Source organism: Nuphar pumila, chromosome 1, assembly GCF_984573655.1.
Source record: "Nuphar pumila chromosome 1, dmNupPumi1.hap1.1, whole genome shotgun sequence".
Lineage (NCBI taxonomy): Eukaryota > Viridiplantae > Streptophyta > Magnoliopsida > Nymphaeales > Nymphaeaceae > Nuphar > Nuphar pumila.
Genome location: NC_143249.1, coordinates 176,327,757 through 176,354,714, shown reverse-complemented (window position 1 = coordinate 176,354,714; position 26,958 = coordinate 176,327,757). Strand labels below are relative to the sequence as shown.

The following is a 26,958-nucleotide window of genomic DNA, read 5'->3' as shown; positions in this document are numbered from 1 at the left end:
TGACATGCATATCAGACAGGAAAATTGAAAACTATAAAATAATATGCATATTAAATAATGAAGCTAAGCTAATAAGTCACAAGATTCACAGTAATGTGTATTTACGTAAACAAAAAAAATAGTGTTTTTCTTCAATACTTAAAAAATTTGCTTAACCAAATTTCTTCAATTTAAAATAGAGGTGAATTAGATATAACATCAATCATAAGTATTATCATCATTATTATCTTTTTTTTTTTTGCAAAACATTTTTCTAAATCACTCTTAAGCTCTTTAAGAATGATTATAAACAAGTCACAACGTGCCTTATATGCTTTCAAAAAAAATTGACATGAGTACACTTAAACTGCATTTATAGTGTATCTTAAGATACACACCTTATGAGAATGTATTGTAAGATACATAAGCATATTGTAAGATGCAAAGGTGTATCATAAGATACACACTTGTAACAAAATATAAATGTGTATTGTATTGAAAACCTCATAGATACGATAAATTTCATAGTGTAACATACAATACTTAAAACACTACTATGAAGTATTAAAAAGTCTTAATCAATTATATCAATTAAAAACACATATTTTACCTCTCATCAAAAGTTATGATCTAAAAGTTTTCTATATGTTGCATGTAGATATTGTAACTAATGCTAGTGTTAAAAGACTATAAACAAAAAGTAGGCTTAGAGTTTTGACAAATATAACATAAGAATCAAACTTCATATGATATTCAGTGCAAAAATTTCTACTTAATGCACTTTTGGAATAAGTTTTTTTTCTTATTTTTTTTTTTTAAACCTTTGATTTATATAAAATCAAGTGCAAGGATGATAGGATCCATCGTTCATGAAGTGTCACTGAACTGTTGATTGCAACATAATGAGGATTATGCATTTACTTGTTCTGTATGAATTTCTGGAAGAGAATAGTTCATTAAGGTTTAATTTATCCTATTTCTATTGTTTAATTATGTTAGTAAATAGTGTTAACTTAATGTATTCATCTATCTGACTCATTGCTTCCTTTGTGATCATTGTGGTTGGTTTCTATTTTTATCCTTGATAATGTTATACATTTAGTCTCAGAAAAATTTGACTCTTGATATTTGTTTAAGTAATTTCTTGCTAAAAATCTTTAATAAAATTCATCTTAGTTATTTTTGCTTCATAAGTATTGTTGCTTTACATGCATAATCTTAAACTTGAATTTCTCATGGGTTTTATGGGTACTCGTTAAACTTGACCTGTTCAGATTGCATCAACTCCTTTATAAGATCTAAGTATTAGAAAATCATTAAGAAGGGTATCATCTAATTCATCTCCAAGTGTCTCCATAAAATGAAAACCAAGTTTTTCTATCGCAATTGTAGAGTACTTATTGGATATGGATACAATGTTTCAGCTGCTTTATATGGCTTTGATTCTCAAGACTCGTCTGACTCATCTAACCAACCTACAACTCACAATAAATACACCATAGAGATTAAAGCACTTAGCCTTCATTGATATGAAGGTATTTGAAATTTGAAGAACTTCTTAGGTAATTCACATGTGAGATTGCGATTGTTAGGATTGCTCATGGTGGACATTGTTAATATGTGTTTCTAATTGCTACTAACGTGGAAGAGAGAGAGAGAGAGAGCATTGATTGAGAATCTTTCGTCTAATTCTCATTGAGGAGTTTACTTTTGTCAACATCATGATAAAATTATATTGAGATTGTTCATGTAAATGTAATAATGGACATTGTTAATACATGGTTATAATTGCTAGTAATGTGGAAAGAGAGAGATACCTTTGACAAGAATCTGTTGCATGAATTTCAATGTAAATGTAGTTATGAATATTGTTAATGTATAGTTCTAATTGCTACTAATATGAGAGGGAAAGAGTTTTGGGTGAGAATTTTTCCTATGATTCTAAATGAGGGGTTGACTATTGTTAGCATCATAATAAAACTATATGGATAACCAAATTTTCACATTCTTAAGCTATATCTTTTGATTCTAAATAAGGAGTTGACTATTGTTAGCATCATAATAAAACTATATGTATAACCAAATTTCCACCTTCTCGAGCTATATATATTTCATTTCACATAATCTTTTTCGAAATCTGAATATGTATGCGTACATAGTATTAAGTCTAATAATGAATTTCAACATGGATAACTTGCCTAAGAATTGAAATAACTTTTGCTCTTGTAGGATTTGGAATTACCCATCGATAACTAGGATAATTATTGAAAATGAAACTTAAAGCTAAGTTGGCCAATAATTTTCACATGACACAACATTTAAATGGTAAATCATCCATATAATTTAATCAATGTATTCTTAGGCTTTTACTGTGAATGGGAAACCTCTTTCTGTTTGTCATGTCAAATGCACAACTTTTCATTCATATTAACTAACCTTGACAGTGCTTGGTATTATTCTATTATGGTATTTTTATTAAGTTTTATTCAATTGTTTACTTATTTGCATTTTATTTTTGCATTATTTTTTTTTCAACAGAGAAAGATGAGGTTAGAATTATACAGGTGTTTGTATCTCACTTGGTACTTCTTTTTATATTTGCAACAACAATTTATTGTTTGCTTTTGCCAATGTCAAATTTGTGTTTTGTCAAATCACTTAATTGAGTTATAATTTCATTTCTTTAAAAAGTTCTTACTAGCTCTTTATTTTTTGTCTTCTTTAAGTCTTATTATCTTTCAATATTTTCGGTTGAATTTATTGAAGAGTTTGTAGAACTTAACATAAAGGGTATTCTTTTATTGATACATAGTTTTGTATGGGTCTTACATATGCATTATTAGTTTATAGGAGTACTTTTATAATTGTGTATATTAACATAACAATAAAATTACACAAGGTTCTTTATAAATTAAGCAAGGACCTGAAGATTCATTGCCAAAGTTAACCAAGGATTACTATATTTTTAGAATAATGGCCTACACATATTAGTGTTTAACTAATTGAATTGCTAACATGCCTTCAAAATAATGCCATTTTTCAAAATAACAAATTGCTTTTAAAGTTAAAAGTTAATTTCATATTTCAAAATAAAGTTCTGAATGTACAATTTTGTCACTTTTTTTCTTTCAAAATTAAGTATTTAATATGTCCCTAAAGGTAATGCATGTTTTAAAAAATGCCACCAATTTTGGAGGCCTTTTGTTCTTTTTAATCAATTGAGTACTAGTAAGGTTAATGTAAGGTTTCTACCTTCCTTTTTTCGTTGGGCCACCATTAAGACCCTCTAAAAATCATAGTTTTGGGTATTTTATGCTTGATAAATTATTAGATATGTTTATTGTTATTTATTAATTAAGAAACAAATTGTCTTTAATTGAGTTAAGAAAATGTAAATATTTTATCATTAAATTTTAGTACAATATCAACTATTGAATTTTTTACCTCTTTAAAATACACATTCTAGCATAAAGATGCTTAATCAAATACATGTTTTTTTATTAAGTAAACAATGATAAAACACATCCAATGGACCAGATCAAGCAATAAGTACCTAAAACTATATTTTTTGAAAGATCTTAATAGTGACCTAACAAAAAAGGGGCAGAAGGATCCCCTCTCTCTAGTAGGTGTTTACTTGGGAGACACATGAGGTCCTGCAGGGCTTTCTTCACAATAGGTGAGACTAAAAGCTTGAAGGCATGCAACAATGACAATTTCATAAAAATGACAGTTTCTTCACCAAGTATGAACGATAGTTCATAATTATTAGATACAACCTCACTTTTGGAATACAACCAACCCTACACCTCACATGCAATGCCAACCTCTCTTAGCATTGATAAGCTGACCACCACGACATGACTACCTTGAATAACTTTCAAACTAATATAGAAAGAGAGAGAGAAAGATGAGAGCTCAAAATCACTCATGAGTGACTTGAGGCCGCTAGGGTCTAGCTTATTCCGAGTAGAATGGTGTAGAGTACCATTTGGCTTGCACACTTAAGGTCCAAATGAGTGGCACAAACCCTTTAATGTCAAACATGTAGCATGCACCAGTTAAAGCCTCAAACAACCACCCAAATGGGCCTAATATGCTCACTAACATCCCATCCTACCCAGGGACATTGAGGCTAGCAATTAAGGCTAGGTAGCATATCTAAAATAGTGTTAACTTAATGTATTCATCTATTTGACTCATTGCTTCCTTTGTGATCATTGTGGTTGATTTTTGTTTTTATCCTTGATAATATAAAATATTTAGTCTCAGAAAAATTTAACTCTCGATACGTGTTTAAGTAATTTCTTGCTAAAAATCTTTAATAAAATTTATCTTAGTTATTTTTGTTTATAAGTATTGTTGTTGTACATGCATAATCTTAAACTTGGATTTCTCATGGGTTTTATGGGTACTCGTTAAACTTGACCTCTTCAAATTGCATCACCTCCTTTATAAGATCTAAGTATTAGAAAATCATCAAGAAAGGTATCATCTAATTTATCTCCAAGTGTCTCTATAAAATGGAAACCAAGCTTTTCTATCATAATTGTAGAGTACTTATTGGATATGGATACATTGTTTCAACTGCTTTATGTGACTTTGTTTCTCAAGACTCGTCTGACTCATCTAACCTACCCACAATTCACCATACAGATCAAAGCACTTAGCCTTCATTGATAGGTATTTGAAATTTGAAGGACTTCTTAGGTAATTCGCATATGAGATTGTGATTGTTAGGATTGTTCATGGTAGACATTGTTAATATGTGTTTCTAATTGCTACTAATGTGAAAGAGAGAGATATCATTGATTGAGAATCTTTCGTATGATTCTCATTGAGGTGTTTACTTTTGTTAACATCATGATAAAATCATATTGAGATTGTTCATGTAAATGTATTGGTGGACATTGTTAATACATGGTTATAATTACCAGTAATGTGAAAAGAGAGAGATAGCTTTGACAAGAATCTGTTGTGTGATTTTCAATGTAAATGTACTTATGGATATTGTTAATGTATAGTTCTAATTGCTATTAATACGATAGAGAAAGAGTTTTGGGTGAGAATTTGTTGTATGATTCTAAATGAGGAGTTGACTATTGTTAGCATCATAATAAAACTATATGTATAACCAAATTTCCACCTTCTTGAGTTATATGTATTTTATTTCACATGATGTTTCTCGAAATATGCATGTGTACATAGTATTAAGTCTAATAATGAATTTGAGCATGTATAACTTGCCTAAGAATTGAAACAATTTTTGCTCTTGTAGGATTTGAAATTACCCATTAATCACTAAGATAATTATTGAAAATGAAACTTGAAGCTAAGTTGGCCAATCATTTTCACATGACACAACATTTAAATGGTAAATCATCCATATAATTTAATCAATGCATTCTTACGCTTTTATTGTGGATGGAAAACCGCTTTATGTTTGTTATACCATATGCACAACTTTTCATTCATATTAACTAACCTTGACCTTGCTTGGTATTATTCTGTTATGGTATTTTTATTAAGTTTTATTCAATTATTTACTTGTTTGCTTTTTATTTTTGCATTGTTTTTTTTTTCAACAAAAAAAGCTGAGTTTAGAATTATACGAGTGCTTGTATCTCACTTGGTACTTCTTTTTATATTTGCAACAACAATTTATTGTTTGCTTTTGCCGATGTCAAATTTGTGTTTTATCAAATCACTTAATTGAGTTATAATTTCATTTCTTTAAAAAGTTCTTACTAGCTCTTTATTTTTTGTCTTCTTTAAGTCTTATTATCTTTCAATATTTTCGGTTGAATTTATTGAAGAGTTTGTAGAACTTAACATAAAGGGTATTCTTTTATTGATACTTAGTTTTGTATGGGTCTTACATATGCATTATTAGTTTATAGGAGTACTTTTATAATTTTGTATATTAACATAAAAATAAAAGTACACAAGGTTCTTCATAAATTAAACAAGGACCTGAAGATTCATTGCCAAAGTTAACCAAGACTTACTATGTTTTTAGAATAATGGCCTACACATATTAGTGTTTAACTAATTGAATGGCTAACATGCCTTCAAAATAATGTCATTTTTCAAAATAACAAATTGCTTTTAAAGTTAAAAGTTAATTTCACATTTCAAAATAAAGTTATAAATGTACCATTTTGTCACTTTTTTTCTTTCAAAATTAAGTATTTAATATGTCCCTAAAGGTAATGCATGTTTTAAAAAATGCCACCATTTTTGGAGGCCTTTGGTTCCTTTCAATCATTTGAACACTAATATGGTTAATATAAGGTTTCTACCTTTTTTTCGTTAGGCCACCATTAGGACCCTAAAAAAATCACAGTTTTGAGTGTTTTATGCTTGATAAATCATTAGATGTGTTTATTATTATTTATTAATTAAGAAATAAACTGTCTCTAATTGAGTTAAGAAAATGTAAATATGTTATCATCAAATTTTAGTACAGTATCAACCGTTGATTTTTTTACCTGTTTAAAATTCACGTTTGAGCATGAAGATGCTAAATTAAATACATGTTTTTTTATTGAGTAAATAATGATAAAACACATCCAATGGATCAGATCTGGCAATAAGCACCTAAAACTATGTTTTTTAAGGATATTAACAGTGGCCTAACGAAAAAAAGGCAGAAGGATCCTGATGCAATGCTACGGTAGACTCGGTACACGTTGATCCACGATCCAAGATCCAAACGCACGCGGAAGCTGAAATGATATAGAGTCCGAAAAGAACTCTGGAAAACTAATTTTCGGGATCTGTGCGCTCTGTTTCGACAAAGGAGATCCAAATGAAAGTTGTGTGTGATTTGCACAGCTTTCCAACGAATCTAAAAATACTAGATTCGAAGCAATAACGACCGCTCCACAAACTCGACACTAGGACTGCTAAACAAGTCCAACACAGATTATCAAAATTCAGAGGTAGACTATTTGAAGGGAATTTTGACCATTCAAACATTGAAGTTTGTGAAAACTTACAACTGACGAAAGGAAGATCAAATCCCAACCTTTCCAGAACACTAAAGATTATAATTTTTGAACTTTTCTACAGTCCTCTACGAATTTTTGAATTTTGGAATGGTATGAGTTATTGTTTCAGAAAATAAAATTCAAAGTTTCGACAGTAGCAACAAAGATCAATATTTTTGAAGTAACTAAGCAACGATTCAATCAAAACCATAAACATAAAAGTTGTAGTTCTAGATTATAGCTTTCTACAGAATCAAAAAAATCGAAATTTCATTTAGGGAATCTGCATATATTCAGAAAATACCGAACACTATTTTAAAAGTTCTGTAACAGAAATGCAATAATGGACTTCTGTCAGTCCAACACCTTGACAGACAATTTTCGACATCCAAATGGACGAATCTCAGAAAAGTCTCAACTACAAAGTTGTAGAAAATTGACTCAGCTTTCCAAAAATCTAAAGAACGTAAAAATCCGCTCAGTATTGATTTCGATACGGATGTTTTATCAGGGTCTCCTCTGTTATCTCGTAACAACGTTTTGGTCCTTTTGAAAGAACTCGAGTTCATTCACACACATCAACAACCCGAAATAACTTAAGATCAAATGAGATAAGTTTTAACATAAAAATACTTCTAACATGCCTTCACAACTCTTTAATGGTCTAATACAATTTAGCAACATCAAATCATGAACAATCGCAACAAATGCAAATAAAAGTAACTAAAGAAATAGAACGAAGAACCGATAGAGATATCCGGGCTGAAATCGATAATGGTCGTCGTTGGAAAGCAACCGACGCCACAAGAGAGATACGAATAGTAGGGATGAATGATCATCCACCACGAACAAACTTAGAACAACCACCACGAATAAAACATCTTCACAAGAGCACCTTCCACACAAAAATGAAGTTCAGTTTTTCTTTCACACCAAGATAGCTTTCTTTTTAGCACCAACCACACCAAAAACTTGTTTTTTCTCACTTTAGAACCAGCCATACTACCAATTTCGAAATTGAAGAAGTCCCCTCACCCCTTGGTCTACCTCCCTAGTTAACGGCGTAGGTTGCTTGGGAAGAGCCACAATAAAGAGACCTTGGCCTTCCCAAGCTTTGCACCAAAAATGAGTGTGCAAGCCTAGATTTTGTCAAATGCTAATAACTCCACCAACAGTCCATTTTTGACTTTGGGCTGGTCAACATGATTTCAAATGAGGTCCAAGATGGACCACACTAAAGTGGTGCCACCAAGGACCCCCCCCCCCCATGAAGACGAATCAAGATCCGGATCCAAATAGGCTGTGAATTGGATCCTGCACCAACAACAAGAGAGAAGCGAATTTGCAAAAAAATAAAAACTACCCTTGGACCCCATACACCCTCTAGTACCATAAAAAGATCCTACAGGGTACCAGAACTATCCAGATCCGTAGAATCCGGCTCCTAAAAAAAATTACATAAAATAACTATTGCTAAAACAAAGTCCAAAATACGATTCCTCAACGGAATCAAGATAATAAAAGGAGCACGACGAACATCGGCTAACTGGAAGATCCACTAGGACCAAGGACGTCCTGCAAGCGTGTGGATCGCCTTGGGTAGCGATGTTCAGAACGGGTCTGTATATTTGGATTGGGATCCAAATCTACTTCTTTCTCTGGATGCTCTGCATCATTCCCCCCTAGGTCGAAAGGCTTCATCCTCGGAGCCTGCATCTGCTCAAGCATCACTCCATAATCCCTACACAAGTTTAAAATATAATTAGCATAGACATTGTTCAAGGCAAATAGAAGTGAAGTAAACATGGCAAGAGATTCAATATTAGAATGACAAAAATATTTGATGCAATGCAATGCAATATACACAATAAAATGTAATTCAGACAAATACAAAGCAGAACAATGAAATTGAATCTCAAAAGCATCTAAGACATTATATTTAATGACCTTACCTTGCATCAACGCTCTGCAGATAATACCAAAATTTGGGTCAGAAACAGATATCAATTGACTATATAGCATGTGATTCAAAATTGCTAATTTTACGCTATTGGTTTGAAAATCACACGATAAGTCCCAAGCAACACAAAGTAACAACATACCAAATGTACTTTTAGGATTTATCAAAGAGACAAAATCAACATCATCAACTAAACCCTGGTGGTCATAAACAAGATTTGAGGCATTAATATCGACTAGACCTATTGCTTCACGACTGAAATGATACTCTAAATTCGACTCCATAGAAAGAGTTTCGACATCTAAGCGTGTATTAACATACATGTCCTGTTGATTCTCATTACTAATATCCACCTTTTTTATGACAACAATCATGTCAGACGCAACTCGAGACAAAATCATAATGTCTATGGGTTCATAAAATTTCTTGAAGGCCAGATCATCAAGACTGACATAGGACGGGTCTTCTAGAGGTGTTATTTCCGAAAATGATGAGATGTGAGGCATCTCTTCATACATCTTCTCAAAAACAGGTTCTTCAAGAATTTTGCACTTAGGAACATCCTCAATCCCAATGATATCTTGACAAAAAGATAGGGACTCATCAACAAGTTCACTCATCAAAACATCCTCACTTTTAGGTGAGTATTCCTTTTCCTCCTCATCGACCACGTCAAATATTGGATCTCCAACGATTTCACAAAAGGACTCCTCAAGAGGGTCCTCTGTGAAGTGGGCTTGAGTGCAATTGATTTCTTTGCACTTGGACTCTGTTTCAAAATTCAAATTAATTTCGAAATCACTACTCTCCCCTATGACCTCAATAATCATCGAAGGTTCTAAGTCATAAGAAACAAGATTTTCTTCATCCTCGCAACTCACATATGAGGTTTCCTCAAACCTAACCCTAGAATTTTCGAATTTAAATAAGGTGGAGTCGGGTCGGAGATTAAATGATGAGATGGGCTTATGAGAGCTCTGCCTCAATTCCCTATGCGAAAAATTTAAATAATGAACCTTCAGATTTGGAGCACTAGACTCCCGACTGGATCTCCTAGGCGGATCCTTCTTTCTACCCGCATACGAGTACTGATGTGGGTCAAACTCATAAACGGAGTCGGACCACCCATACGCCCTCAAGGATTGAAGCAGATCTGATCTATGATGAAACTCTTCCCCTAATTCCAGTTCATAAAGCTTCGATTTTATCTCTGCAATTCGCATTTGCTCGGCGCAAAGTTGACTTTGCAGATTCTGAGATTTCTTATCTTGTTCTGACTCAAATTCTTCATCAAAGTCATAATGATATGTCTTATGCATTCCTCGTGAACTGTACTGACTTCGCTCGGATGCTCTCTCTCGCTCTCTAGTAACATCTTTCATCCTACAACTTAGATTTTCAATTTTACGCTGCAGAGTTTGAGTTCCATACCTAAGATTACAGATTTCATTTTCAGGGTTATACTCGCTATGAGTCCTATAACCTGCTTGCCCAGACAAGACGCATAGATTCAAAAAAAAAAAAATTTGGACTCCCCACAACACCGAGAATCGTGTCGGATTAAAAAATCCAACAACCCTCGCTCTGATACCAAAATGATGCAATGCTACAGTGGACTCGGTACACGCTGATCCACGATCCAAGATCCAAACGCACACGGAAGGTAAAATGATATAGAGTCTGAACAAAACTCTAGAAAACTGATTTTCGGGATCTGTGCGCTCTGTTTCGACAAAGGAGATCCAAATGAAAGTTGTGCGTGATTTACACAGCTTTCCAACGAATCCAAAAATACTAGATTCAGAGCAATAACGACAGCTCCATGGACTCAACACCAGGACTGCTGAACAAGTCCAACACAGATTATCAAAATTCAAGGGTAGACTGTTTGAAGGGAATTTTGACCCTTCAAACGTTGAAGTTTGTGAAAACTCACAACTGACGAAAGGAAGATCAAATCCCAACCTTTCTAGAACACTAAAGATTGTAATTTTTGGATTTTCTACAGTCTTCTACAAATTTTTGAATTTCGGAATGGTATGAGTTATTGTTTCAGAAAATAAAATTCAAAAAATCGACAGTAGCAGCAAAGATCAATATTTGTGAAGAAACTAAGCAACAATTCAATCAAAACCATAAACATGAAAGTTGTAGGTCTAGATTATAGCTTTCTACAGAATCAAAAAAATCGAAATTTCATTCAAGGAATCTCCAGATATTCAGAAAATACCGAACACTATTTCAAAAGTTCTGTAACAGAAATGCAATAATGGATTTCTGTCAGTCTGACACCTTGACAGACAATTTTTGAGATCCAAATGGATGAATCTCAGAAAAGTCTCAACTACAAAGTTGTAGACAATTGTCTCAGCTTTCCAAAAATCTAAAGAACTTAAAAATCCGCTCAGTATTGAGTCCGATACGGATGTTTTATCAGGAACTCCTCTGTTATCTCGTAACAACGTTTTGGTCCTTTTGAAAGAACCCGAGTTCATTCACACACATCAACAACTCGAAATAACTTAAGATCAAATGAGACAAGTTTTAACATAAAAATAATTCTAACATGAATTCACAACTCTTTAATGGTCTAATACAATTTAGCAACATCAAATCATGAACAATCGCAACAAATGCGAATAAAAGTAACTAAAGAAATAGAACGAAGAACCGATAGAGATATCCGGGTTGAAATCGATAATGGTCGTCGTTGGAAAGCAACCGACGCCACAAGAGAGATACAAACAGTAGGGATGGATGAGCAACCACCACGAACAAACTTAGAACAACCACCACGAATAGAACATCTTCACAAGAGCACCTTCACACAAAAATGAAGTTCGGTTTTTCTTTCACACCAAGATAGCTTTCTTTTTAGCACCAACCACACCAAAAACTTGTTTTTTCTCACTTTAGAACTAGTCACACTACCAATTTCGAAATTGAAGAAGTCCCCTCACCCCTTGGTCTACCTCCCTAGTTAAGGGCTTAGGTTGCTTGGGAAGAGCCACAATAAAGAGACCTTGGCCTTCCCAAGCTTTGCACCAAAAATGAGTCTTCAAGCTTAAATTTTGTCAAATGCTAATAACTCCACCAACAGTCCATTTTTGACTTTGGGCTGGTCAACATGAATTCAAATGAGGTCCAAGATGGACCACACTAAAGTGGTGCCACCTAGGACCCCCCCATGAAGACGGATCAAGATCCGGATCCAAATAGGCTGTGAATTGGATCCTGCACCAACAACAAGAGAGAAGTGAATTTGCAAAAAAATAAAAACTACCCTTGGACCCCATACACCCTCTAGTACCATAAAAAGATCCTACAGGGTACCAGAACTATCCAGATCCGTAGAATCCGGCTCCTAAAAAAAAATTTCATAAAAATAACTATTGCTAAAACAAAGTCCAAAACACGATTCCTCAACGGAATCAAGATAATAAAAGGAGCACGACGAACATCGGCTAATTGGGAGATCCACTAGGACCAGGGACGTCCTGCAAGCGTGTGGATCGCCTTGGGTAGCAATGTCCATAACGGGTCTGTATATTTGGATTGGGATCCAAATCTACTTCTGTCTCTGGATGCTCTGCATCAGATCCCCTCTATCTAGTAGGTGTTTGGTTGAGAGACACACGAGGTCATGCTGCGATTTATTCACAATAGGTGAAACCAAAAGCTTGAAGGCATGCACCAATGACACTTTTGTAAAAACGACAATTTCTCCACAAAGTATGAACCATAGTTTGTAATCATTAGATACAACCTCACTTTTGGAATACAACCAACCCTACACCTCACTTGCAATGTCAACCTCTCTTAGCATTGAGAAAGCTGACCACCACAGCATGATTACCTTGAATAGCTTCCGAACTAATGCCGAGAAAGAGAGAGATGAGAGCTCAAAATCACTCATGACAGCTAGGGTGTAGCTTGACCAGGTAGAATGGTGTAGAGTACCATTTGGCTTGCGCACTTAAGGTCCAAACGAGTGGCACACACCCTTTAATGTCAAACATGTAACATGCACGAGTTAAAGCCTCAAACAACCACCACAGTGACTAATATGCTCACTAACATCCCAACGTGGCTAGGGACATTGAGGCTAGAAATTAAGGATAGGTGGCACATCTAAAAAAGGTAAGAAATAACCCTTGAATTTTTAGGTTAAACACCAAAACAAAAAAGTTATATAAAACTTTTTAATTTGTTTTAATGAGAACTAAATGGTTAAGAAAGAGTTATAAAAACATGTCAAAGTCAAACCAAAACCGAACCAAACCAAACCAAGCCGAGTTAAATCCAATTTTAAATCAAAGTCTAAAGCCATGTCCAAATCTAAAGTCCATAGTTTAAAGTTCGTTTGATAGGCCCCTTAAGGGTCTTGCCCTCTATGTAAGTTTTACCCATTTGCAGATGTCGGACTGGAAGATGTCGGACTGGAAGTAAGGAGAAGAAAGAGAGGATTACATTTGTAACATTCAATATAAGTTTGTCATTACTTTTACTTGCCTTAAGTTTTTGACGAGAAGATTGTAATGGAGAAACAGTTGAACGATGAGATTTTAGTATATGTATATATAATGGATCAGATCTAAGGTGGAGGTTTTGCAATTTTTGACTGTTATGGTTATGAATCCCTATGTATCTAGCTGTTTCGAATCGGAAATGTTTGCACCTCTAATGAATCTTGACCGAAAACCAACAATCACCTGGCCAGTGGGTCCATTAAGCTTGTTCAATCACACCGAGGACCCAACAAGCACTTGGATGTAGACACATTTGGGTATCCAAACATGAATATCCAAATCCAATCGCAGCAGTACCCACCAGATTATCACAAACAAATCACAAGCAAATGATGAGCAATTACTCAAATGGTCCGTGTACAACGATCAAGGTTGTTTGAACCTAGATCATCGGATATGGATCTTCTAAAGTCGCTGAATGCAGGGTCCCAGTCTAGATACTTTTAGACCCAGCCGGAACTTGATGCACTTCACAAGACTTGGGTCCAAACAAGGGTCCATGGTTGCAAATGTATTGGATCTCTGATTCAAATCCAATAGATTTTTAGGGATACAGATCTTAAAAAATAGGTGTATTTTCAGACTCAGATTCAAATCAATATATCAGTCAATCCATATTAAAATTGGGTTCAAATCCAATACATTGCATGTTTCACATGTAAAACACAAGATTTCAACATTTTTTCAACAGCGATCTGGTTGTACCATATAAAATTCATATTCAAGTCCAATCTTACTCCAACCGTCCAACAAACCTATTTCAAACTTGGATTGTGATCTGGTTTACTAAATCTTTGATTCAAATTCAGATCATTCATGATCCGGACCACAGCCGGTCCGTTTGCAACTGTGTGCGAGCGCCTAACATGTTAATGCACAATGGATTGGGTTTGATTCTGACCCATGTCCAATCGATCATACTATAAGAGAGACCATACCTGGATCCTATAAAGACTACATGAACCAGACCCAGACCATACTATGCAAAACAATATTTTTTTACCTTTTTTACATTGAATAATTGCATATCTTAGTCAGAATTTGGGTCGGGCCCAAGTCTGGTATAACATTTTCACATACCATAACTGACTCCATATATTAATTGGACTCTTTGATTCTGACCCGGATTCCAATCGAACCTCTTGTTTATCTCCGAATCCTCATTCTATAGGGTTTGGTACGGGTCGGGTTCGAGTCAAACCCGACCCATTGACAGCCTTTGTTCAAAAGAAAAAGTTTGGAAGCAGGCGCTCGGCGAACACTCCAAGTTTCGAAGGGCAAAACAGAAAATTCTTTTTTTATAAAAGCGGAAACCCTACTAGGGTTTTTCCTCTCTACCGAGCGAGAGACGGCGTCGCTCGATCTGCAACGAAAATGGTGAGACTCTCTCTCTCTCTCTATATATATATATATTCTGCGGTCGATTCTCACTCTCCGTTAATTTGCTTATTTTATGTGCCAGGTGAAGTATTCGAGGGAACCCGATAACCCTACCAAATGTGAGTTTCCGATCTCTCATTCTGTCGATAGCCCTAGGATTTTCTCTGAATGTTTTGTTTGTAGTGATGTTGATGGCGATTTTTTGGGTTTTGTTTCAGCATGCAAGGCAAGGGGATCGGATCTTCGGGTTCACTTCAAGGTATAGCCAAATCGGCAGAGTTTCGGTTATGAATCATTCATTGTTTATGTGAGGTCTAGATGTTTTTGGATCTTGGTCTTGGTTTTTTTATTTAGAAAACCATGTATGTGTGCATTTTTGTGTTTGATTACCTGATTTTGGATGTTCTTGTGTCTGGTTCGGATGTTGGTTTTGACATTTCTAGAGTTTACTGTAGAGTTAAGCTTTGTGAGCTCGGAAGAAAATTTTAGGATTTTTCTCGGGTTGGTTTATGTCTCGTTTTTGTGTGTGTGTTGGGCGACTCTTTTGATATGATCGGAACTTCATTGAGTCTGCATTATGGTTTTCATGGTTCTAGTTGTAGACTGCATATTTATGAAGAGACTGTTATTCTTGCTAGTTAGTATCAGCTCAGAGTGGGATCTGACGGATTACCATGATACAATGACATACAGAATGCCATGGATAAGCCCATGTTTTCAGCTGTCCATTTTGCAAACTCTAGATGCGGTTCATCTAAGGCATCAACGACTCTGAAAAAACGTGGGGCTAATCTAAGAGATACAGTGTCCATGGCATTTTAGTTGCTGATGCAATGAAAGGCATCAGGGAGATCCGTCAGAGCCTGCTCTGACCTGATACGCACACGCCTGCTAATTGTTGTTTTGTGTCATGCCTGCGTATAGTCCATTATCACAATGATGTTTGGATTTATGGATTGTATGTTATGCCTAGCAAATATTTATACAGTTAAAGTATAATACTATTTTTATTGAATCTATCTACGTAAGGATAAGGTGGCTATTTTTGTTTATTTATTGGTTGCCGAGGTGGAATTTGTTGATAATTTGTACCTAACCTGAAGGAGAAAAGCTGAGGCTTGTTGTGTCTCAGTTAACTGGTCTCTCCTAAGCTTCAGGGACAGAGAGTGCATTGTTATTGGGTGAACCGTTGTAGGCACTAGCTGTGACAAAAGGTTCAAAAAACGATGTAACAAAGATGATGTTTTTTCGTGTTACTCATGAAACCTTGTGTTATTGTTTCTTAGTGATCCATGTGGTTTATGTGTCTCTCATGGTGTTGGATTTTTTATCTATCAGATACTTATGAGTACTGTTGTTTCTCAAACTTGAAGTAGTTTGCTGTTTAGACATGTTTTGTTTCTGGTTCTTTCAAGGTTGAGAAAACATGTAGGTCTTATGTTTGGATGCAAGAATAATCAGAAGCTACGTTCCTTGTATTCAGGTGTCATTGGACTTACTGGTGTCATTGGACTTATGTAATTTTAGTAGTTGATATTTATGGTTCCAATTGAATATCAATATTTCAACTATTTTACACAAGGGGGAGTTGTTTGCTCTCTACATTAGGATCTTGGCTACTCATGCCTCCATATTTAGGATTTTATATGTTTTTGGTTTTTGAAAAAATGTATTAATGTTAATTCAGTACTTGTATTAACATTAGTTGTTATTGTTATCACCATCATCCTCTTCTTCATCTTGTTTGAGACTGTAACACTTTAGTTTTGGTATATATGTCAAGTTGCATTGAGTTCCATCTGTAAGGGTGCATCCTTTCTCTTGAGACTTATTTTTTTGCTCAGTAACATGTTTGGTGTGTACTTGAACTGCCACATATTTTGTCAGACGAAATGGGCTCATTCTACAAATTTTTGAACTTCTGTTAACGAAAATGTTTCTTGCATGTTGTCAGATTTCACATGTAAAATTTATTTTATATTGCTAAATCTGACATGGGAAAGGGAGATGCCAACCAGTTAAATTAGTCATGATATTTCATGGGTTCCATATTATTTATTTATTCTGTTCAATGTCTATCATAGGCCTTACTGGGATTTTAAAATGTTGCTCTAAGCTGATCATCAACATTGCAATAACATATAAACAGACACTAAAAAATGAGGGATATCATGATTAGGTTCTTGTGAAGCTGTTATTGTCTATGCCCCTTCATGCTTAAAACAGTTTTAAGCAATTGAATAACTGACACTTGGTTCAGCAATATTTGTTGAAGAAAAATCTGTAATTTGGATTGAGTTTCACTTGTCATCATCACCATATCCTTGAATTCCAAACTTGTCTTCAATAGAAAAAAAGTGTGTTGCAATGCTAGCTTTTTTCAGGTTCAAGGGAAGTGGCAACAATACTTTTCACAATGATCGTCATATCCCAAATTTTTCAACAAGGAGGATAATTTTTGTGAGAAATTCTCATCAGTTTGCTTTATTAAGATTATTTTCATGATAAAAAAATGCTTGCAAGTTTTTCTGTCTTTTTTTTGGGTTATTTTGGTAACTTTATCATAATAGATCTGCAATATTTTTTGGTGAGTCAAAATTTTGCGAAATTAGTTGAGACATGTGTTTCTTTGTGCATGTCAACATGCATGTGTCTTGAGTGTGAGACAACTAGCTGCTTCTTGAGTTGGTGAATGATGAGGCTAATGTCATATTTCGGGGCAGATGTGGCTTCAAGCCTTGATGATATTGATTATTCTAAGGCCATCCAGTATCTTCCTACTGTGAGTTATGTTATGTGATTTAAGGGCGCGTTTGAATGACCATCCATATCTGTCTACTGGAAGCACCAAGTGTGGGCCCCACGTGTGTCTGCATGCTGAGGTAAATGCGGGACATGCAGACACAATATTAGTTTGTTCCGCTGATGGTTAATTGATGTCCACCACACTGTCGAACAAAAAACCCTTTTTTTTTTACTCGTTGACAGAGCAGGACGGTGCACCCTGTCCTGTTCGTGAATGTTCTGGTATGGGCTGTCCACGTGCGTCCGCAATTCAAACACACCCTAAGTGATGCTTTCACCTCTTAACTAAATTGAGATATGATTTTTTTTTTAAATTTTCTACTGTCATTATAAGTTTTTGGTTATGAATACTTTATATTTTTCAAATTGTATGTTTCTTTAATATTTATATTGATTTTATCAATACTGCTTCCATTTAGTGCATTTGCTCATGAATTGCGAATTATAAACCTCTTGATACTTGGACGGATATTGTTTCCAGTAATGAGGGAATCTTATCTTATTAATACAGGTTCTTTATGCAATTTATGTGTTATACATACAATTGGTGATTCTATTGTGTTTAGGTCACGATTTGTAGATGTTCTATCATTGTGAATGTGTGGTGTGCTTGTATTTTTTTTCTAGCTTATTAAGTTTGAATTACACACATACCCTTTTGTCCCCTCAGAATACCCGTGAGACAGCCTTTGCAATAAGGAAGCTGCCATTGGCCAAGGCCAAGAGGTACCTTGAGGATGTTATTGCCCATAAACAAGCTATTCCATTCAGGCGTTTTTGTGGTGGTGTTGGGCGAACCGCTCAAGCAAAGGTTCGCCATTCCAATGGGCAAGGGCGTTGGCCCTTAAAATCTGCCAAGTTTATCCTGAATTTGCTGAAAAGTGCTGAGAGCAATGCAGATGTATGTTTTCTGTCATTATTTCTTTTCATCCTTTTTTAGATTTGTGTCCCTCAATATTTGTTTGGAATGGTCTTATTCAGGTGAAAGGTTTGGATGTTGATACACTATATATATCTCATATCCAAGTTAACCAGGCCCAAAAGCAGAGAAGACGTACTTATCGTGCGCATGGACGAATAAACCGTAAGTTTGTATCTCATTGTTCTTGTGGCATTATTTACCTGTCTATTTGGTATTACTGTGCGTTGCTGGATGTGTTAACAATATCATTTTTCGCACAGCTTACATGTCCTCACCTTGTCATATTGAGTTGATTTTGTCAGAGAAAGAGGCACCTGTTAAGAAAGAGGTAATTTTCTACTTGCATTTCTTTCTTATTCCAAGCATGCTTGTAGGATTCTTACCAAGGTCATGTCTTCCTTGCATGTGCTTATCAAGGGTGTATTTCATGCGGCATGAATTAACCATTTTGCTTGAACTTTTATATGCACAAGCACAATCATGAACATATAAACATGCACATATGGACAGAGTAGGTTGGTCCAACTCTATAAGCAAAATTTTGCTATTGAAATGGTCAAGTTTGGTCTTGAAGGTTGGCAATAATTATTCTTATATGGATGTCACTCCTTTGATGCTTTCTTTTTAGGCCCCACTCAAGTTACTATTTTTTATTTGTAGAATATTAACGTGGTGGTGTTATCTTTGAATGTCGAGCTTTTATACATCTGCTTCTCTTTGACCGTGTAGTCCTGTTTTTACAAAATCTTTTAGCCAGTTAGCAGAGCAAAATCGTTATAGACAAATGGCGGAGGTTTGTATTGAAAGCTGGCAATAGCATATACATACTGCAATTTCTCCGTGCCTTTGTGATCCTTCATAGACGGCCTCGAACAAATTGCTACATTGTTTTTGAATAAATTTTAGTTGCATTGATTTCAATTTGAAGTCTTTTGCAGCGCCGAGTTATGGTTGCAGCATATTTGAAAATAGAAAGAATGATGAAGTTTTGTTTTGAAGGCGTTGAATTATAGGATCCTCTCTGTGTGTAGTCTTAGCATACAAAACCTTTTAGCCAGCTAGCAGAGCAAAACCGCCATAGACAAATGGTGAGATTTGTCTTGAAGGCTGGCAATAGCATATGCAATTTCTCCGTGCCTCTGTGATCCTTCACACTTGGCCTCGAACATATTGCTACATTCTTTTAGAAAAAAATTGTTGTCTGATTTCAATCTGGAAGAGTGCATTTAACCTAGGATCCTCTGTGTGTAGTCTTAGCATACAAAACCTTTTAGCCAGCTAGCAGAGCAAAACCGCCATAGTCAAATGGCGAGGTTTGTCTTGAAGGCTGGCAATAGCATCTGCAATTTCTCCGCGCCTCTGTGATCATTCGTAGTCGGCCTCGAACATATTGCTACATTCTTTTAGAAAAAAATTGTTGTCTGATTTCAATCTGGAAGAGTGCATTTAACCTAGGATCCTCTGTGTGTAGTCTTAACATACAAAACCTTTTAGCCAGCTAGCAGAGCAAAACCGCCATAGTCAAATGGCGAGGTTTGTCTTGAAGGCTGGCAATAGCATCTGCAATTTCTCCGTGCCTCTGTGATCATTCGTAGTCGGCCTCGAACATATTGCTACATTCTTTTAGAAAAAAAATTGTTGTTTGATTTCAATTTGGAAGAGTGCATTTAACCTAGGATCCTCTTTGTGTGTAGTCTTAGCACGCAAAACATTTTAGCCAGTTAGCAGAGCAAAACCGCCATAGTCAAATGGTGAGGTTTGTCTTGAAGGCTGGCAATAGCATCTGCAATTTCTCCGTGCCTCTGTGATCATTCGTAGTCGGCCTCGAACATATTGCTACATTCTTTTAGAAAAAAATTGTTATGTTTGAATTCAATTTGGAAGAGTGCATTTAACCTAGGATCCTCTTTGTGTGTAGTCTTAGCATGCAAAACGTTTTAGCCAGCTAGCAGAGCAAAACCGCCATAGTCAAATGGCGAGGTTTGTCTTGAAGGCTGGCAATAGCGTCTGCAATTTCTCCGTGCCTCTGTGATCATTCGTAGTCGGCCTCGAACATATTGCGACATTCTTTTAGAAAAAAATTGTTATGTTTGATTTCAATTTGGAAGAGTGCATTTAACCTAGGATCCTCTTTGTGTGTAGTCTTAGCATGCAAAACGTTGTAGCCAGCTAGCAGAGCAAAACCGCCATAGTCAAATGGCGAGGTTTGTCTTGATGGCTGGCAATAGCGTCTGCAATTTCTCCGTGCCTCTGTGATCATTTGTAGTCGGCCTCGAACATATTGCTACATTCTTTTAGAAAAAAATTGTTATGTTTGATTTCAATTTGGAAGAGTGCATTTAACCTAGGATCCTCTTTGTGTGTAGTCTTAGCATGCAAAACGTTTTAGCCAGCTAGCAGAGCAAAACCGCCATAGTCAAATGGCGAGGTTTGTCTTGAAGGCTGGCAATATCATACATCTGCAATTTCTCCGTGCCTCTGTGATTCTTCATAGTCTGCCTCGAACAAATTGCTACATTCTTTTAGAAAAAAACTTGTAATTTCAATTTGGAATAGTGCAATTAACCTTATATTGCAATTCTAGGTTAAGGTAGCTTTTTAGCATATCAAATCTGGAAAGAATGATGAAGTTTTGTCTTGAAGGTGGCTATAATATGAATCTCTTTGTGCAATTCTCGTGTTCAACCTGCGTTGAATTGCTGGATTTTTTAGCTTCCATGGGTCTTCAATTGTTTTTTTACGATATTTGTTCCTTAATATATTAATATCCTCTCTTTTAGTAAAAGCTTCCCAAGTTTATAGGTTTGTTTCAGTATTTTACTTCAAGCTTTCCTTGATTGTGGTTTAGGGGTGATCTTTACTGAATCTATGCTCTCTTTGGCAACTACTTTCTCCTCGTACTGCCAAGCAATTTCTATTGTTGCACCTCCTGAATTTCATTGAACAATTTAATTTGACAAGTATCGGATTCTATTGAACTGTTTGTAAAAACTAAAACATATTTAGATTTCAACTTTTGTGTATATGATTACTGTGGAAGTATCTTTATAGATTTTTGAACACCGTCTTGTCTTGTTTACATGTGTTACGTTAACCAGCTATTTAGTATTAGCTTCAGCTAATTCAACCATGTTGAATCTGGAATTTCCTTTGTTTCGTTGTTTACACACTAGCCATAAATTTTCTTTCATGCTAACTAATTTTTCTCGGGGTTTATTTGCAGGCCGAAACACAGGTTGCGCCTAGGAAGACCAAGAAAAGTCAAGTAATTCGTAGTGGAGCCTCCTCTTGAAGAGGTTAGGAGCGGTAGTGGGGGCAGTGGTTTTTTATACCAATTATGGATTATGGAATTTCTCTCCAATATGAAATATTAATTTTGGGTTATTGCCCTTGTTTCTTGCTTTTTGATTGTGCTTTATGTGTTGTTTATCGGAACATCATTTTTGTGTACCGGAGTTCACTAGGATCATATAACATCTGTTGCAACATGCAAGTTTTCTTTTTGGTGGTACTGGTATATTAAGTTTTGTTTGAATTTTATTTTATTTTTCTTCTTTTCTCAGATTCTTTTCTAGGTTGGTGCATTTTTTTTTCTTTGAGAGAACTTTGTAGGTTGGTGTTGAATTGCTTGTTTTGTTCGATGAGAAAAAGTTGAAATAGAACATGTTGGGAATGAGATTAGTGATCTTGCGAAACATTGGTGGGTGTGCTAGTTTCCCCCCATCTTGGACCGTCCAGTAAGGATGGTCAGAAGAACTCGATGGATAAGATCTATCTACACCTGCCTAGGTCGGTTCTCCAGAGTGGTATAGGGTGGCAGCAGACCAGGAGCCCACCCCCGCCCCGTTTCAAAATCCGAACCTCCATCCCCGGGAATGGATTTTAAGTTCTCATGTGGGTGCTGTCTTACTTTAGGAGGTGTGCGGAGGGAGTATCAGGTTCATTGTGATTGCACACGTTTAGTGTGGTGCTACTAGGGTATTGCCCAGGTCTGGTTTATGTAATTTTATTGAATTCAGGTATTGGTATTTCATATAAAAAAACCCGGTTAAACTTGATTCTGGATCTGATACCTGCATCATTCATTCGAATCCATGTTTGGATTTACTCATTCTCATTTTAGCGGGTCCGATCTGTTGACATTTTCAGCTGTAGCCTACTCTCCTTGGGCTCGGCTTATCTTGTAAATGATCTGAGTTTGAACTAAGCCTTGGGACTCAGACGAGCAAACGAGCAGATCTTGATTGGCCTATCGAGCTCGATAAAGCTTGGTAGGCTCAATAAAGCTTGGCTCGTATTTCATATAAAAACCCGGTTAAACTTGAAATATAAAAACCCGGTTAAACTTTACTCGTGATCTAATACCTCCATCACTCATTCAAATCCATGTTTGGATTTACTAATTCTCATTTAAACAGGGTCTGATCTGTTGACATCCCCAACCGTATAGCTTACTCTGCTTGTGGTCGTTTTATCTTGTAAATGAGCTGAGCTTGAACTAAGCCTTGAAGCTCGGCCGAGCAAATGAGTTAAAGCTTGATTGGCCTACCGGGCTTGATATGCTTGATAAAGCTCAGCTTGTATTTATATTTTATATAATATAAAATATATAAAATGTATATTAAATATAAAAAATTGGGACCCTTCTTGAGCTTCATCCCTTTTTAAGGCTTGGTGTCCCTCCCTTCTTGAGCTTTGTGCCTCTCTTTCTCGAACCCTGTCCCTCTTTGTCTCTGTCTCCCATCCTTCCCTCGGAAGCTTCTTTGAGCTCACTCACTCACCAGGAAACCCTGCCTCTCGCTCCTTTGACTCCCCTTGCCCCTCGCCTGTGTGCCTTTGCTGGGCCAATGCCCCTCGCTGGTATGCCCTGTTTGGCCTACTCAAGATAGCAAGGTGGTGTTCGATAGCCATGGGCTGCTTTCTGTCTTCCCTTTTTTTTCTTTCTTGCCCTCTCTTTCCCTTTTCACATGAAGACCCCCAATACAAGGTGCTCCATTGGCTGCCTTTGCCGTCTCAGGAGCAGTGCTGGTCCCTCCGTTCCATGTGGGTGTTTGCCTCCGTACTCAACTATTTCCATGGAAGCAAGAAAAAATAGAGATCTCTTCTTCCCCTCTTTAAAGAGGAAGACTCTCTCTCTCTCTCTCTCTCTCTTTGCCCTGCTGAACAAACAGTATGATTATTCTGGTTACAAGTATGATGATGATGGTAATGTGGCCGGTGCCTAACTTGCTTGATCACACTCATACCCACAATGGTTTGGCACAATATTATAGGTATCGTCCGATTCGTCCGATACCGATATCGGCACCCCTGAATTAGTTATTTTCAAATAAATGCAAAAAAACACTACAAGTAATTTTTTTTTTATTATACTATTAATTTAATGATTTTAACATGTGTCACGTTATGATTGACACGTAATATTTTTTTATTATTTTTTGGTCGATACAGAACGATTCACTTAGTATCGGTATCGGTCCGATACAGCTGAATCAGTGGCCCAAAGATTGAGTGCAATACTGACAACATTGTTTTTGTTTTGGCCCACCAGGCTAGATAAGTCCGGTCAAGTTGGACATCAAGAATTCGATGAGACGTGTCCCTTTAGGGCACGTTTGTGTGCCTAGCAGCAGAGCTGTCATCCGTGGACCACGAGTCCACCCACCCACACCAGGTACTACCGCCGAAAAGGGGGTTGCGGTGCTGAAAACGAGTTCTCGTGTTTGTATCACCATCGTGGTCCCCATGAAATTTAGGGGTGTCAACAGGTCAGATTTGGTTCGAACCCAGGTGAAACCAGACCCAAACCTAATTTGAGATGACGTTTCTCGGTTCAAACCTGGGTTCAATCGGATGCACCATAAAAAAATATACCTGGTAAACTATTTTTTAAAAATCTTTTTTACATTGAAAAATTGCGGATCTTAATCGGAACTGTGGTGGAGCCCGGTTCTGGTTCTGGTACAGGTAATTCCGGGTCAAACCCAACCCATTGACAGCCCTAATGAAAATGCAGGGGTTGCGTGTGCTTCAGCGAAAACCCAAAAATTTCCGCAGCACACAAACACACCATTTATGGTGGTCAAAGAAGTCACCTAAGGGTTTTTACTGATTGGAATGGGTCATACGGCATTTGATCAATTTCCCTTCAACCCTAAAACAAAGGTGACTGATGCCTAACTTGCGTGATTGTTGCAGCTATCTTGCAAAGTCAGGGTGCTTTAGGAATTCATGAAGGATGTCAGTATCAATGGGGTTTGCTATGAGCCAGTTTTTCTTTGGTAGACTTACAAAAAGTTCTTGTAGGATGTTGACAACAAGTCCTATCATTTGAGATGGATTGTCACTATATTATGAGTATGATGGTATTTTTAAACATGACTGACATTAAATAGAAACTGTTTTGCAGAAGACATCTAGGGCCCACCATTCAAGAACACCTACCTTAGACCTCTGGGCCAATCAACTTTGAATTGGATCCCTATTCTGTTTCACTGAATTTGTTTCACCCAGAGTGCCCACAACTGTTGGGCTCAGATGGGATTCAATCAAATCTGACCTTCATTTGGTTTCACCCTCTTAAAAAAAAAAACTTTTCAAAATCTGGCATCATCTCTGGCCCCAAAGGGGTTAGCATAGTTGGAACAGGCTAAAGCTGTCTCACAAGCAGTTGGGGTTCGATTCCTGTGGGCACTACCCCTTGTGCAGGCCGTTTTGCAGCATAGGCCTTGGGGGGCGAGGGTCCTAGACTCGGAGTTTTACGCCGTCAGGATGGTGACTGTGTCTCCGTGCCCGGGTGCTGTCTCTTCCAGTAATAAACAGAAAAAAGGCTGGCATCTCTGATGTATGTATGTATGAATTCTACACAGAGAACCTCTAAAATTTCATGAACTTGGCCACAGAGCATATACTCTTTACTCCAATGCAATAGCAAATATTGGAAGCCACAAGCTCCATTTGTGATTCACTGAATGCAAAGAAAACAGTAGAAATTTTAGGGTTTGCTTTCTTTCTCAAACTCCAAAAATATCCTGCAAAAGATGTCACCAATAAACACATGATGATTATGTACCAGAAAAGATGTGTGTGAGTGGCAAAATCAATTACTTTAAGATCATAAATTCAGAATTGTAGGGTAGGTGTGGGGAGCTGCCTAAGTGAATTCTTGTGGATCATGAGTTGGTGGGCTATTCTCTTCTGCAAGATCTCTGCATGGGAAAGCTAGTTTTGGATCTAACCATATCCTAGTCCTGACACCAATAGAGATGAATATATCATTGAGTATAGTGAATCTGACAATATCCTATGCAACTAGTGGTGGGCATCAGGCCGGCCTGAGCCCATTTAGAACTTGGCCTGCCGGGCTTTAAGTGTGGCCCAGCCCGGAGATGGTCTGACCCATTTACTAACGGGCCAGGTTTTGGCCCAATTCTTAAAGGGCTCGGGTTTGAAGAGCAGTCCATGACCCAGCCCATTGGCCTAATGGGCCAATGTGAAGCGGTCCGGGCTGGGGCTAGCTCAAACTCAAGTAATTATGTAAAAACTAAATAATTAACAACTTTCCATGTACCCAACAAATTATCTTTTCTGGTTTTAATAAAATTAATGAAACTAATTAGGTAAATAATAATAGTTACCAACTTAATATACAATTAATTGATTTTTTAAAATTTTATATTATTAAAAATTAATAAATAGCTTAGGCCTGTTGAGTCGGCCCGGTAACCCATGGGCCGACCTGGACTTGGTCCACGTATATAATGGGCCAGTTTTCAGCCCGATAGCTAACGGACCCAGGCCTAAAATCTTGACCCAAACCTGGCCCATGACGAGCCTGGTCGGTTTGGACCATCAGGCCGGCTGGCCGGTTGCCCACCCCTATTTGCAACCCCATACAGGGGAATTGTATGGGACCTTTTGGTGCCTCTCAGTGACCGTACACACCAGCAGATGGAGTGAAGATTTCTCTTTTCAAGGGCTGCTTACCCCAGCTAGGGCTAGCTGATAAGGGTTGGACCAATGTTATCAGTATTGATGTATTGACCGGCAGAATTTCGATAAGACTTAGGGCCGATTCAGTTAATTTTTAATAAATGTAAAAAATAGCAAAAAATATTTTTTATATTATTTTAAAATTATTTTAATGGTTTTAACACTTGTCACATTATGATTGGCAAGTAATATTTTTTTATTATTTTTGAGCCAATACAAAACGATTAAGCTGAGTATTGGTATCGGCCCGATACAGCTGAATTGGCAGCCCAACGATTCAGGGCTGGTACCGATACTGACAACATTGGGTTGGACCCTAGTTTGGCAAGGCCCTGATCCCATCTTGGGAGAGACAGGGAATATAGGCCAGGGGTCTAGGAAATCTTGGTCTGGCTGGGT

General features: G+C 36.6%; 1 protein-coding gene and 9 non-coding genes across 10 annotated transcripts; all 10 read left to right on the top strand.

Annotated features, from left to right (window-relative positions):
* Positions 1–14,913: 14,913 nt before the first annotated feature.
* On the top strand, positions 14,914–22,066 carry LOC149851362 (large ribosomal subunit protein uL22-like). The gene is made up of 6 exons (XM_090000417.1): positions 14,914–14,959; positions 15,059–15,099; positions 18,316–18,546; positions 18,627–18,729; positions 18,828–18,895; positions 21,791–22,066. Exons 1-6 carry the CDS (start codon positions 14,914–14,916, stop codon positions 21,857–21,859), a joined length of 558 nt encoding a protein of 185 aa, XP_089856543.1. The 3' UTR covers positions 21,860–22,066.
* LOC149851371 (small nucleolar RNA snoR74) lies at positions 15,945–16,077 on the top strand. Its single transcript, XR_016434800.1, has one exon. It is a non-coding gene; the product is annotated as a small nucleolar RNA snoR74 (small nucleolar RNA).
* Positions 19,331–19,454, top strand: LOC149851370 (small nucleolar RNA snoR86). Its single transcript, XR_016434632.1, has one exon. It is a non-coding gene; the product is annotated as a small nucleolar RNA snoR86 (small nucleolar RNA).
* Positions 19,632–19,747, top strand: LOC149851369 (small nucleolar RNA snoR86). The gene has a single exon (XR_016427205.1). It is a non-coding gene; the product is annotated as a small nucleolar RNA snoR86 (small nucleolar RNA).
* LOC149851368 (small nucleolar RNA snoR86) lies at positions 19,852–19,967 on the top strand. The gene has a single exon (XR_016433681.1). It is a non-coding gene; the product is annotated as a small nucleolar RNA snoR86 (small nucleolar RNA).
* Positions 20,072–20,187, top strand: LOC149851367 (small nucleolar RNA snoR86). The gene has a single exon (XR_016426981.1). It is a non-coding gene; the product is annotated as a small nucleolar RNA snoR86 (small nucleolar RNA).
* Positions 20,295–20,410, top strand: LOC149851366 (small nucleolar RNA snoR86). The gene has a single exon (XR_016434378.1). It is a non-coding gene; the product is annotated as a small nucleolar RNA snoR86 (small nucleolar RNA).
* LOC149851365 (small nucleolar RNA snoR86) lies at positions 20,519–20,634 on the top strand. Its single transcript, XR_016434153.1, has one exon. It is a non-coding gene; the product is annotated as a small nucleolar RNA snoR86 (small nucleolar RNA).
* Positions 20,743–20,858, top strand: LOC149851364 (small nucleolar RNA snoR86). Its single transcript, XR_016433891.1, has one exon. It is a non-coding gene; the product is annotated as a small nucleolar RNA snoR86 (small nucleolar RNA).
* On the top strand, positions 20,967–21,086 carry LOC149851363 (small nucleolar RNA snoR86). Its single transcript, XR_016426701.1, has one exon. It is a non-coding gene; the product is annotated as a small nucleolar RNA snoR86 (small nucleolar RNA).
* Positions 22,067–26,958: the final 4,892 nt, after the last annotated feature.